Here is a 13,580-nt window from a genome sequence, read left to right on the forward strand (position 1 = left end):
CTGTGCTTAACCCTCTCTCCACTCACATTGTCTGTACCTTTAAGACTTGATTACCTGCAAAGACTCGCATTCCAACCATTATTTTGTAAATTGAGTTTGTGTCTTTATATGCCCTGTTTGTGAACAGAACTCCCACTTACCTGATGAAGGAGCAGCGCTCCGAAAGCTAGTGGCTTTTGCTACCAAATAAACCTGTTGGTCTTTAACCTGATGTTGTGAGACTTCTTACTGTGTTTACCCCAGTCCAACGCCGGCATCTCCACATCATGAAATCACCATTCCAGGGGTGATCTTCAGTTCTGCCAGGGCTAAAAGCAGCAGTCCAATCACGAGACCCTGAACCTGGAGGAGAGTGGTGAGGTCAACCCCTTAGTCCCAACTCGAGCTCACCCAACCCCCACGACCCTTGGAGGACACTCCGTCTATATCCTGGCAGCAGCAGAAGGCCAAATGGCCACTGGACCTACCTCCTTGATCCCACCCCCTCCCCCTCAAGACCCAAGGTGCCTGAGTGGGAGGGGGTTGAGTGGAGATCTGAGGGGAGTGGGGTCAGGTCACCCTAATACCTGCATGATGTGGGGAGGTGGGGGTGATTTGTTATTTGAGTGGTGGGAGAGAGGATGCCCCTCTTTGCTGAGTGCCAAATTCTCCATTCTCCCTGGCAGTGGGGCAGTCACAGACTAGATCGGAGAATCCCACTCTTGGAATCAAGTTTCTGGTACACTTGTCTCTACTATCAGACCCAGCAGAATCCAAATGATGCTCATTCTTTCGATTAAGCATGTTTTTCCTATCATCTAACATAATTTTATTTCTCTGGTCAAACGTTCCCGATCTAATTTGAAGCAATATTCTGAGTATTATGTCGATACCAACCAATATTTATATGCCTCAGTGAGACCCTCTCCTTTCTCAATTAATCTTAATCTTCTCTAGGTCTCTCTGAGCAGTACCTGACCAAAGATGTGGAAAAACCCTAGAAGTTTGTACTGTACTGAACAGGTGTCCTGGGGTCTGATTTTACTTCTAGGGTCAGGAAATAGATGTTGAGACTACTTTCGGGTCCTAATCCCACCCCTGAGGGGAAGCAGTTGCAGCCTTGGTTTTCCTAGGGTCAGACTGGCTGGAGGACATTTTAGGCAGCTAGTTGCTACAGAGGTGAGAATGGAAATGGGACAGAAAGAGAGAGCAGGATTACTTTAAGCCCACCCTGGTTGCCAGCCATTTTAGAGACTTATGCTGCATTACACATGAAGTAGGAAAGGCAGAGGGCTGGAACTTGGAGCTCGCTGACCCTCACTTTAATGATGCCATCTTAGAGGTTGGCCTTCAAGCAGTAAAGAGGAAAAGAGGGAGATCCTCTTTCCGGAAGTTGGCAGGAGGAAGATCACCATTCCTGACCAAGCAAGTATGGATCAAGGTGGTGGAGACCACAAGCAGTGTTTTAGAGGAACTGGGTTCAGTGCAGAAAGAGGTTCAATTACATTATTCACTCTGGCAAGGTTAGTAAAATGCCATTTTAAACATCTAACAGCTATTTGGTGAAGGAGGAGACCAGTAGTCAATATTTACCCTGATTAGATTTACTCACAAAATGAAACATTACAAGTTTACAGCCTCTACCTCTACTCATCATCCCAATGTCAATAAGTATTGCTTTATATGTGCTCAAATAATGAGTGCCCTCCACCTATTTATCCTTGCATCTAATCTATACAATTAACACACCAAACTCTCAAGTCAGGCCTCTGGGTATTTCTCCACATCATATTTATCCACCGGCAGACATTCCAGCTGAGGAGCCTGAAGGCACATTCTGCTCCTGATCACAAGTGGAATGTGTCCTGAGGGCACTTATTGACATCCCCTCAGCAAAGCTCAGAGCCGTAGCACTGCTGAGGATTGCTAGCATTGATACATGCCACTTCTTGCTATGAGCTATTGGCATTGTCTATAGAGGCCAGCGGTGCCGTAATCTCTGTTTTTGTCCTTCCACATGCAACAATGCTCATGAAATTGCCCAGGAAAGAGGAGGGATCCCCATCCTTCACACACTATAATTCAAGAAGGAAGCATGGAGATCAGCTGACCATGAACAAATCCACAAAGATGAGATGGTGGAGACGGTGAATAGAAACTGGAATGCATAGACTAAGGGGATGCATTGCACTCTAACCCATCTGACAACATGCCAAAAAACTCAGCTATATTGGAAAGCCCCAGCACAGGTTTCTGCTCTCAATGACTAGTTCTCACGATCTCTTCTTGCTTCACCCGCAGGTTCTGACTTTGAGGCACAAAGACCAATCCCTGCGTCATTACTGGGCCAAGTGCTGCTAGGGAAGGCATCAAAACAAGTACAATCGCACCTTATAAGTGCACTCTTCACCAACTCAATTTCAGTCAGCTTGGTGGGTCCTTGTGCACGCATAGATATGGCAATGGATGATGAGCATATCACAAGTATTCAACAGGAGGTTGCGAGAGATAGGGCCTGCTTTGTGTGCTAGTCCCCCTTGGATACAGGCAAACAACCCTGCTCAGCTGGGTCTCAGGAGTCACAGTCACGGAGAATCTACTTAGATCAGCAGCAACAGATTTGCTCCCACATGCCAGCGTTCCCTGAGGCGGTGCAATGTTATAGACTGAGAATGTAGCAGTCCATCCAGTTAACGTGCTTTGAATAGATGAGCTCCTCCATGAACACTAGTCAAGGGATGAGGCAATCTCCAAGACACCATCATCATCAGCCTCCTTGACCTTGGCATCTGAGCAGCAGAGCCCAGTAATGGACCAGTGATGCTTTGCAACAACCTTAGCAGCACCTCCATGATAGATGATGGCCATATGCATTTCTGACACAAGCCTAGTGAGCAGAATAACTTCACCTCATCTGGGGCCTCAAGGGGAGAACCACATAGCAGTGGCCAAGAATGGAGGCACTGCGTAGGTCACAGGGGTTTGTTCCATTTGTAACTCATTGTCTTTGTAAGCACAATCTAAAAATTGATACATGAAGCCAGATGTAAGAGTTTTCTTTTACGAATTGTGTAATAAGAAAAGAGGAATGAAACTGTGAAAAGCAGAAAGTATCCATGAATAGTAGTGAAACCCCAGACAGATGTGCACAACTGCGCCTGTTTGCCAGTGACCGAATGCTCCCCTCAACCGTTCCCCTTTTTATGCACCAACCTAATTAGGTGGGGCAGTCATGACTGGCTCCCTGCTATGTTGGCATCTCTATGTACCTGGTCTGCCCATGACCCAGTGTGCAGCCCATGTGCCTCCATCAAAATCTCAACCTTCTCCTCAATGTGCTCTCAATGAGCTCTCGAGCACTCAGCAGATCGAATGGGTTCACAGGCTGGCCTTGCCTTACCCTCTGCAGGAACAGCAATAGGAAACTAGCATGTCAGCTGATGCTGGTATTTTCATTACATGCCCACTTTTGTTCCCACCCCCAACAGGACCTAAAAATTCAACCCCATTTATTTTCTATTTGCAGGCTGGATAGATGCATACTATGGGCCACTTATGAAATTACAGTCCATTTTCCCGTCAATGTAAGTATATCTCAAGATTGCTAATAATAACAAATCTTAATGTTATAGTTAAGGACTTATCCACTATTGTGGCATCAAAGCTAAAACATCCCTTTCCAACCTGTGGGCCCGCTAAGTTCAAACAAGGCAAAAGAAAAAAAATAAAAAGTGCAAATACAACTGAGTTACTTGAACTTCAAGCACTAGGTTACGAGCAATCAGGAAACAGGGTGGACACCTTTATTATTCTAGTTATGTATGACAGGCAGACTTTAATGCATATGCATCACAACATCTAAAAAGTTTTTCACTTAATGAATTACTTTTTCAAATGCAGTAACTTGTGTAAACAATGCTATATATTAGCATTTTAACAACGGGATCTTCTAACCGCTGCTGGAATCATCTGTTCCCGCAGAAAATCAATGGACTTCTGTCTGGGCAGCCGAATCGCCCATGGCAGGTCTCACCACGATAGCCTAAGTTTCCCACAATCAATTTACCCCTCCCCAATATGCACACTTGCCCCTTGCTCTGTATACTCAAAAAGCTTTAAAATCTGTCTAATTCTCACAGCTGGCTGTTGGATTAAATTGGATGTCACTTCAATGCCTGTTTTCGTTCCAGCAATATTTTCTGACATCAAGACTGAAAACTGACTCACTGTAATTATCTCTGAGTGCAGGTGAATTCAGTAAGTGGCAGGACTAGCAACGGTCACATAGCCAAAACTCGTACTCACCTGGCTTCCTGCAAAGACTCAGTTCATGATCATTTTTGTGAGACAAAGGCTGCTCATTCAGCCTTGTTGCTCAGTGGTCATGTTCATTGCTACCAGCCAGTGCTACTTGTTCCTGCACATCTACCCGCAGTGGGGGCTGGGCATCTTTTTACTGGCGGCCGAGAAGAAAAGCCCTAGATTGCCAAATCTGATGCAGGTTGGACACGAGAATCATGTTTCCTTCTTACGTTGTCCATCCTGAACTCTACTAATATCCCGCAAAATACAATGGAGCAACTTAAGTTATTGCACAATCAGCTGCTCTTTCAGCTACCGCATGAATTGAGGTTGGAAATGCCAATGCTTGCTCCAAAAATAGAAGCTTGGCAACTACATAATTAGCGTGTCTTTTCCTTTGAAAATAAAATATAGTAAGATAATCTAGTCCTTATCAAAACATTTAATCGGAGTTCTTTTGATGGCTAAATGGATAAATTACCAAGTGCTGTTTTACAAATTTTTAATCCACTTTTAGACTGTATTAAGACCAATGCCAACTTCCAATGTATAGTTTTCCACAGTTGGCTGGAAGTCAAGAAGAGCCATTGTTAATGAATACTGACAAACTTTTGAGTTGTGGCCAGTTACACAAGTCTTGCATGTCAGGAGGCAGCCCCAATACAAAGGTATAAAAGCAGCTCTACAGACCAGGAAGAAATCTGTCTGAATGCTTAGTTTGTGCTGAATTAACTTGATTTTGGTCAGTGTAGTGCGGGAACTACAATTGACTTAGTTGGTTTTGCATTACGTATGTCTTACTTCATAACAGACTGAGATGTGATGATCGATAGTTACTTCTCATCTGAAGAATGGTCACTTGGGTGTGGGAATGGAGATCTCCCCTTGACAGTGGACTCATGCCCAGCAAGATTTACTGCCTTCAGGGGAGAAGAATTCATACTGGTGGAAATTCTTAGAAGGATAACTATTAACTGAGGTAAGTTATTTACAAAAAGATAACTTTATTCTGCTGGACACCCAGTTCATTTTCTTACTGATTCACCAAGGTTCATTGAGAAGCAGTAGTAAGTTTGCATTCCTGACATGTAAGAGCATCTGTTAACTATTTTCCATTCTCATATTGCTTCAATGAATATCGTATTGTTGGATTTGATAAATTCTCCTCTCTACTCCAAGCAAAAGTTTAATCATCTTAAAAAATTCTGCTTTCGAAAGTTAATGGAGTTATTGAATAAAGTTATTGAATTTGTTTTGCTGTTCACATTACTTGAAGTGATTTGCTGATTAAGCTTTGCAAAGCTTGAAGACATCTATTTCCTACATATTATGAAACAAACTTTCATTCTCAACAGTATATATAATAATTTGGGAAGGCGTAGATGCCTCACAATGGATCAGGAATATATAACACAGATCTTTGCTAATCTTCAGCTGTTGTCTGGAATGGAAAGAAATGAAAATCAAAAATCCCATGGCAAGATAACTGATTTAGAGGACCATCAGACATATTTGAAAGCAAAAGTCAAACTTCAACAGAATGATAAATCTCCTGTGACAGATGTTCAAATTTAGGAAATTGAATATGAAATCAGAAAGATCATACACTAGAGCTACAAGGTACACAGATGCTTCAAAAGTTTCTTCATCAAATTTCCTGATAATTTTTAAGTTGCATCAATATTCTAATTCTAAGGATACAAATATATAGGAACGCAAGATAATGTATTGATAATCTAATCTGATTATAATGAGATAGTGATCGTAGATTACTATGTTGAACATGGAAAATGTTTACATACATAAACTACAATGGTAATTGTCCTCTCCTAATTTTGTATCTTTTTCTTACATGGTGATAAATGGTACGTAATATATGATTTGTAAATACATTTCTCAATATTAGACTATTGCTCTTGTGTCCATTGAAAGATACAAGTTAGAAATTATGGCTTGCAATGTTACCATACAAATGTAAAACTTACTTGTGTGACATTTGTTTGCAGTGGTGAATAGAATATTGGGCATTTTAACCTAATTTACTGGATAAGAAAACACTGAATATGGTTGAATGGCATCAATGACTTCAATGGAGAATAAAGCTGGATGGATGTAAAACTAGCATTGAACCTGATCTCATCAGTTTGGGTTAGATTAACATTCCCCTGTTAACTTGCTTATCTATCCAAAATATTGTTTATATGTTATCCCCATAAAATGAATTCTCTCTTCTCTATTATATCAGTAGAGATGACCCAATACAATTTGATGGATATTTAGCAAGTTTTACATCACCAAGAATACAGTATCACTTAATTGTGGGTCTTACTGAATCAACATCTTGATTTAATTGAAGTTCATCCATTTCACTTGGAAAATTACATAATTTCTGGACTAACAAGAGGGGTATAAAAACATGAATAATTTAGTTTTGTTCATACGTACTCTTGCCACCATTGCCCATGTCTTCAAGTCTTCCTGCTTTGTAGTAGGTAACACTTTTTACAATACCTGGCTGATGGATACCAGGCTTAGTCTTGATAGTGGGCTGTGGTAATTTTACTGATGCAACATGTTTTGTTTTTGTAGCTGGCTTCTTTGTTTTAATTCCTTTGTCTTTCACTATTTTGGGAGGAGGTTTTCGAACTGCTGTTTTTTTCTTGTTCTCTGCTTTGTTTGAATACTTCTTTACAACCTTGGCTGTTGTTCCAGATGTGTCCTGAAAATAAAATCATACATTTGGTTATAACTTAAAAACTTCACAATTTTCCAGAGCCTTTTACTTAAGCCAGGGTTCTTTGCAGGTACTTTTATTCCGCCTTGTAATTCTTCTTTGTGCATCGAACATACACAGGGCTCAGAGTCTCTGACACTTACTAATCAGAACTCTCATCTTTGCATCCTGAATTCTAGTAGATATTCTTCCCTGTTGAACCCTGTCGCAATTCTAAATTTCTTTTTCTTGGCATCTCACATTCTCTCTTCCTTGGTCCTCATTTTCCTGAACTCAGCTTTGTAGTTCTTTCTCCATTTCCTTTATTTCCTTTCAGCCCTTGTTAATACTCTGCAGTCGATATTCCATATTCGCTCCAACCTGCCCAGTTGGTTCCTGACCCCTCCTTCCTGCAGTCTTCATGGCTGCTAGCTTTTTCTACACTAAAAGATCCAAACAGCTTGGAACCAATGTTAACATTTAAGAATGTGTGGGGCCATTCTAACTTACTTTGGCTTCATGTTAATCTGGACTTTCCTGATTGTCCTGGGAAATGGTTGTATCTTGGAAATATCATACTGATGTAGAGGTGGATCCTCTAAGAATTCCAAAAAAAATAATGAAGCTATTCATCCATTATGTCTTTGCCAATGTTAATTCTTCAACTGGAATTATCTCACACTGAGGTTATCAGATGATTGCCTTTACTTTGTTGGATGGGATGCTTGTTGCTGGCCAGTGGCCTACATGCCTCCAGTTGCAGTTAAATCAGCTGCTCTAAATTTTCCATGATCCAGTAAGTACTCAAATTAGTCATCATGGTTCCCTGAAGCATGGAAATTTTGAATCTGTTAGTTTAAGTACAAGTGTGCACAGTCCTCCAGTCTTCATGGCTGCTAGCTTTTTCTACACTAAAAGATCCAAACAGTTTGGAACCAATGTTAACATTTAAGAATGTGTGGGACCATTCTAACTTACTTTGGCTTCATGTTAATCTGGACTTCCCTGACTGTCCTGTCCAGTAAGAAGTTTAACAACACCAGGTTAAAGTCCAACAGGTTTATTTGGTAGCAAAAGCCACACAAGCTTTCGAGGCTCTGAGCCCCTTCTTCAGGTGAGTGGGAATTCTGTTCACAAACAGAACTTATAAGACACAGACTCAATTTACATGAATAATGGTTGGAATGCGAATACTTACAACTAATCCAGTCTTTAAGAAACAAAACAATGGGAGTGGAGAGAGCATCAAGACAGGCTAAAAAGATGTGTATTGTCTCCAGACAAGACAGCCAGTGAAACTCTGCAGGTCCACGCAACTGTGGGAGTTACAAATAGTGTGACATAAATTCTGATTCTAGGATCGCATGATAAAGACTTTATCATGCGATCCTAGAATCAGAATTTATGTCACACTATTTGTAACTCCCACAGTTGCGTGGACCTGCAGAGTTTCACTGGCTGTCTTGTCTGGAGACAATACACATCTTTTTAGCCTGTCTTGATGCTCTCTCCACTCCCATTGTTTTGTTTCTTAAAGACTGGATTAGTTGTAAGTATTCGCATTCCAACCATTATTCATGTAAATTGAGTCTGTGTCTTATAAGTTCTGTTTGTGAACAGAATTCCCACTCACCTGAAGAAGGGGCTCAGAGCCTCGAAAGCTTGTGTGGCTTTTGCTACCAAATAAACCTGTTGGACTTTAACCTGGTGTTGTTAAACTTCTTACTGTGTTTACCCCAGTCCAACGCCGGCATCTCCACATCATGTCCTGTCCAGGCCATCCTGATATAAAAGCAATCTACTTCATCATACCTTAATATTAACTATTGTTAACCTGGAGTACTCAATACTGAAACTGGGTCACAAATTGGAAAACTATTCTGTTGTTTAGCACTGACAATATGTCATGCCACTGCTCAAAACATCCTGCACAAAATAAGAACATTTGAAAATTAATATTTTAATTGTGTATTATATATTCTAAAGGAGTGGCATTGTTAATCAAGGATAGTTTAACGGCTGCGGAAAGGCACTTCGTGGGGGATCTGCACACTGAGGTAATATGGGCTGAAGTTAGAAATAGGAAAGGAGCGGTCACGTTGCTAGGAGTTTACTATAGGCCCCCAAATAGTAATAGAGATGTGGAGGAAGAAATTGCTAAGCAGATTATGGATATGTGTGGGGGTCACAGGGTAGTTGTCATGGGGGACTTTAACTTTCCAAATATTGATTGGAACCTTTGTAGGTCAAATAATTTGGATGGGGCGGTTTTTGTGCAGTGTGTGCAGGAGGGTTTCCTGACACAATATGTGGATGGGCCGACTAGAGGTGAGGCCACATTGGATTTGGTACTGGGAAATGAACCGGGCCAAGTGTTAGATTTGGTTGTGGGAGAGCAATTTGGAGATAGTGACCACAATTCGGTGTCTTTTGTTATTGCAATGGAGAGGGATAGGGCCGTACGGCAGGGCAAGGTTTACAATTGGGGGAGGGGTAATTATGATGCGATTAGGCAAGAATTAGGGGGCATAAGTTGGGAACAGAAACTGTCAGAGAAAGGAACTAATGAAAAGTGGAACTTTTTCAAGGAACAAATACTGGATGTCCTTGATAGGTATGTTCCTGTCAGGCAGGGAGGAAATGGCCGAGTGAGGGAACCATGGTTCACAAAATAGGTGGAATGTCTTGTGAAAAGGAAGAGGGAAGCTTATGTAGGGATGAGGAAACAAGGTTCAGATGGCTCGATTGAGGGTTACAAGTTAGCAAGGAATGAGCTGAAAAAGGGGCTTAGGAGAGCTAGGAGGGGACATGAGAAGTCCTTGGCGGGTCGGATCAAGGAAAACCCCAAGGCTTTTTACTCTTATGTGAGGAATAAAAGAATGACCAGGGTGAGGTTAGGGCCGGTCAAGGACAGTAGTGGGAACTTGTGTATGGAGTCAGTAGAGATAGGCGAGGTGATGAATGAATACTTTTCTTCAGTGTTCACCAAGGAGAGGGGCCATGTTTTTGAGGAAGAGAAGGTGTTACAGGCTAATAGGCTGGAGGAAATAGATGTTCGGAGGGAGGATGTCTTGGCAGTTTTGAATAAACTGAAGGTCGATAAGTCCCCTGGGCCTGATGAAATGTATCCTAGGATTCTGTGGGAGGCAAGGGATGAGATTGCAGAGCCTTTGGCTTTGATCTTTGGGTCCTCGCTGTCCACGGGGATGGTGCCGGAGGACTGGAGAGTGGCGAATGTTGTTCCTCTGTTTAAGAAAGGGAATAGAAATGACCCTGGTAATTATAGACCGGTTAGTCTTACTTTGGTGGTTGGTAAATTGATGGAAAGGGTCCTTAGGGATGGGATTTACGACCATTTAGAAAGATGCGGATTAATCCGAGATAGTCAGCACGGATTCGTGAAGGGCAAGTCATGCCTCACAAATTTGATAGAATTTTTTGAGGAGGTAACTAAGTGTGTTGATGAAGGTAGGGCAGTTGATGTCATATACATGGATTTTAGTAAGGCGTTTGATAAGGTCCCCCATGGTCGGCTTATGATGAAAGTGAGGAGGTGTGGGATAGAGGGAAAGTTGGCCGATTGGATAGGTAACTGGCTGTCTGACCGAAGACAGAGGGTGGTGGTCGATGGAAAATTTTCGGATTGGAGGCAGGTTGCTAGCGGTGTGCCGCAGGGATCAGTGCTTGGTCCTCTGCTCTTTGTGATTTTTATTAATGACTTAGAGGAGGGGGCTGAAGGGTGGATCAGTAAATTTGCTGATGACACCAAGATTGGTGGAGTAGTGGATGAGGTGGAGGGCTGTTGTAGGCTGCAAAGAGACATAGATAGGATGCAAAGCTGGGCTGAAAAATGGCAAATGGAGTTTAACCCTGATAAATGTGAGGTGATTCATTTTGGTAGGACAAATTTAAATGTGGATTACAGGGTCAAAGGTAGGGTTCTGAAGACTGTGGAGGAACAGAGAGATCTTGGGGTCCATATCCACAGATCTCTAAAGGTTGCCAGTCAAGTGGATAGAGCTGTGAAGAAGGCCTATAGTGTGTTAGCTTTTATTAACAGGGGGTTGGAGTTTAAGAGCCGTGGGGTTATGCTGCAACTGTACAGGACCTTGGTGAGACCACATTTGGAATATTGTGTGCAGTTCTGGTCACCTCACTATAAGGAGGATGTGGAAGCGCTGGAAAGAGTGCAGAGGAGATTTACCAGGATGCTGCCTGGTTTGGAGGGTAGGTCATATGAGGAAAGGTTGAGGGAGCTAGGGCTGTTCTCTCTGGAGTGGAGGAGGCTGAGGGGAGACTTAATAGAGGTGTATAAAATGATGAAGGGGATAGATAGAGTGAACGTTCAAAGACTATTTCCTCGGGTGGATGGAGCTATTACAAGGGGGCATAACTATAGGGTTCGTGGTGGGAGATACAGGACGGATATCAGAGGTAGGTTCTTCACGCAGAGAGTGGTTGGGGTGTGGAATGGACTGCCTGCAGTGATAGTGGAGTCAGACACTTTAGAGACATTTAAGCGGTTATTGGATAGGCACATGGAGCACACCAGGATGATAGGGAGTGGGATAGCTTGATCGTGGTTTCAGATAAAGCTCGGCACAACATCGTGGGCCGAAGGGCCTGTTCTGTGCTGTACTGTTCTATGTTCTATGTTCTATGTTCTATAATTGACAGCGGGCAATGAACAGCAATTTGATTCACAAAATGCTCAGCTTTTAAATTATAGTCAATTATATTACATTATCAAAATCATTTAATCAAATTGCTGCCTTGTAATTCACTGTAAACCATCATTTACTATAATTGTGAAGTTTACATTAACACACTGTCTGTGTGGAGTTTGCACATTCTCCTCGTGTCTGCGTGGGTTTCCTCCGGGTGCTCCGGTTTCCTCCCACAGTCCAAAGATGTGCGGGTTAGGTTGATTGGCCAGGTTAAAAATTGCCCCTTAGAGTCCTGGGATGCATAGGTTAGAGGGATTAGCGGGTAAATATGTGGGGGTAGGGCCTGGGTGGGATTGTGGTCGGTGCAGACTCAATGGGCCGAATGGCCTCCTTCTGCACTGTAGGGTTTCTATGATTCTATGATTTCTAGGGACACCCCAGCACCTTGTGCAAAATCAGTGTTTTCCTGTTTGTATTGCATGGTGATATCATTTTAGCAAAGGAAGGATGCATTTAATTCAACAAATGGTATGATGTTCTCATGAAAGAACGCCCATTATTGTACGGCTGTGTAATTAAGTTTTGTGAGTTAACCATAAATGGCTTTTTAAAGGACTACTTGTAAAATATTGTCTCAATTGTTTCAAGTGTAAAAAAACCACTACCTGTTGCTTATCTTCCACAGCAGCATCCTTCTGCAGCAGCTGCAGGCCCAATTTTGAAATTTCCTTCTTTACACTCAGCATAATATCAGAGTAGTTTTCATACCGTTTCATTTGGTCAGAGAGAGTTTTCACACTTTCTTTCATGAAGTCATTCTCTCTGGTCAGATTTGATTTGATGGTCTGAAATACAAAGTAACATTTAATCCATCTGTTCGATCCAGGACTCTGAATCAAGTTAGTCCAGCTTCAGAGTTGCAATCACATCAGCAGCTGCTTCAGAAGAGCAGCTTTCATTGTCCCAAGTTTGTTGAGGAAGAATGATCTCAGGTTAAATTGAGGCACATTGTTTTCATTTCTCATTAGTTACTCTTTTCTGGTGTGTGGATTGGCAATATCAGACATGACAATATTTTAAATGTGATTTATAATAATTTGTACAAATAGAATTTTTAAAATCAATTGCATGTTTACAGCACAGCCCAAAAGTGAAATTTGATGGAGATATTGGGTGGAATTTTCTGCTCCCTCCAGTGGCAGAAACTGTGGCAGGTAGGGGCACTAAATTTGGGGTAACGGAAAGATCTGGGGAAGGGGGGAATGGGAGTGACTTTGGGAATGAGGCCCTGTGGGAAAATTGAGGGTACTGGTGATAGGAAGGAACAGTCACAGTCAGAGAGGGAAGTAGAATCTGGTAGGGTGGCAAGTACTGTGTGAGAGTCTGCTGCTGCTCAGTGGGTCACAGAGGGAGACAAGACAGGTGGCTTGGATAGTGGGAGGGGACAGGCATTGGTTCTTAGGGGAGGAAAGGTGGATATTAATAGGGTCCAGGTTAATGGTGGTTGGGGGGGTTTAGGGGTGATAGAAGGGAGAGGAATAGTGATATTGGGTGGGGCTATGGTGATGGGTGGATGTTAGCAGGTGACGAGGGAGAGTAGAATGTGGAGAAGTGTCTCTGAAAAGCTAAGCGCACCATTTTCACAAGGTTGTTCTTGACAACACATTTGCTCTGGACATGTGAATCCTTAACGTGGATGGAGGGTCGTTTCTCCACATTGAAGGTCAACACAAGTGGCCAACTAAAAGGACATGCTAATAATTATGAGGCAACTGGATGTCACAACTTTTCAGTTGTGTTCTCCTCTCTATGGTGAAGCTCACATTGCAACAGGCTTGTTCGCGACTCATGGATCTCATAACATCAAGATACCAGCAAGATGTGGAGCTGCCATTTATTCTGTGCCATGTGCCATCGGC

The 13,580-nt window shown here is 42.4% G+C and overlaps 1 protein-coding gene across 3 annotated transcripts in view; it reads right to left on the reverse strand.

Annotated features, from left to right (window-relative positions):
• LOC144502500 (olfactomedin-like protein 2A) overlaps positions 1 to 13,580 on the reverse strand; it is a 58,972-nt gene that overhangs the window by 9,786 nt on the left and 35,606 nt on the right. For all 3 annotated transcript variants that reach the window (XM_078226506.1, XM_078226505.1, XM_078226504.1), the window contains 2 exons: positions 12,327 to 12,506; positions 6,727 to 7,000 (listed from right to left, as the gene is read on the reverse strand). In XM_078226506.1, coding sequence (XP_078082632.1) covers positions 6,727 to 7,000; positions 12,327 to 12,506 — 454 coding nt within the window. The remainder of the gene's footprint in view (positions 1 to 6,726; positions 7,001 to 12,326; positions 12,507 to 13,580) is intronic.

The sequence above is a fragment of the Mustelus asterias genome, chromosome 13 (assembly GCF_964213995.1).
Source record: "Mustelus asterias chromosome 13, sMusAst1.hap1.1, whole genome shotgun sequence".
Taxonomy (NCBI): domain Eukaryota; kingdom Metazoa; phylum Chordata; class Chondrichthyes; order Carcharhiniformes; family Triakidae; genus Mustelus; species Mustelus asterias.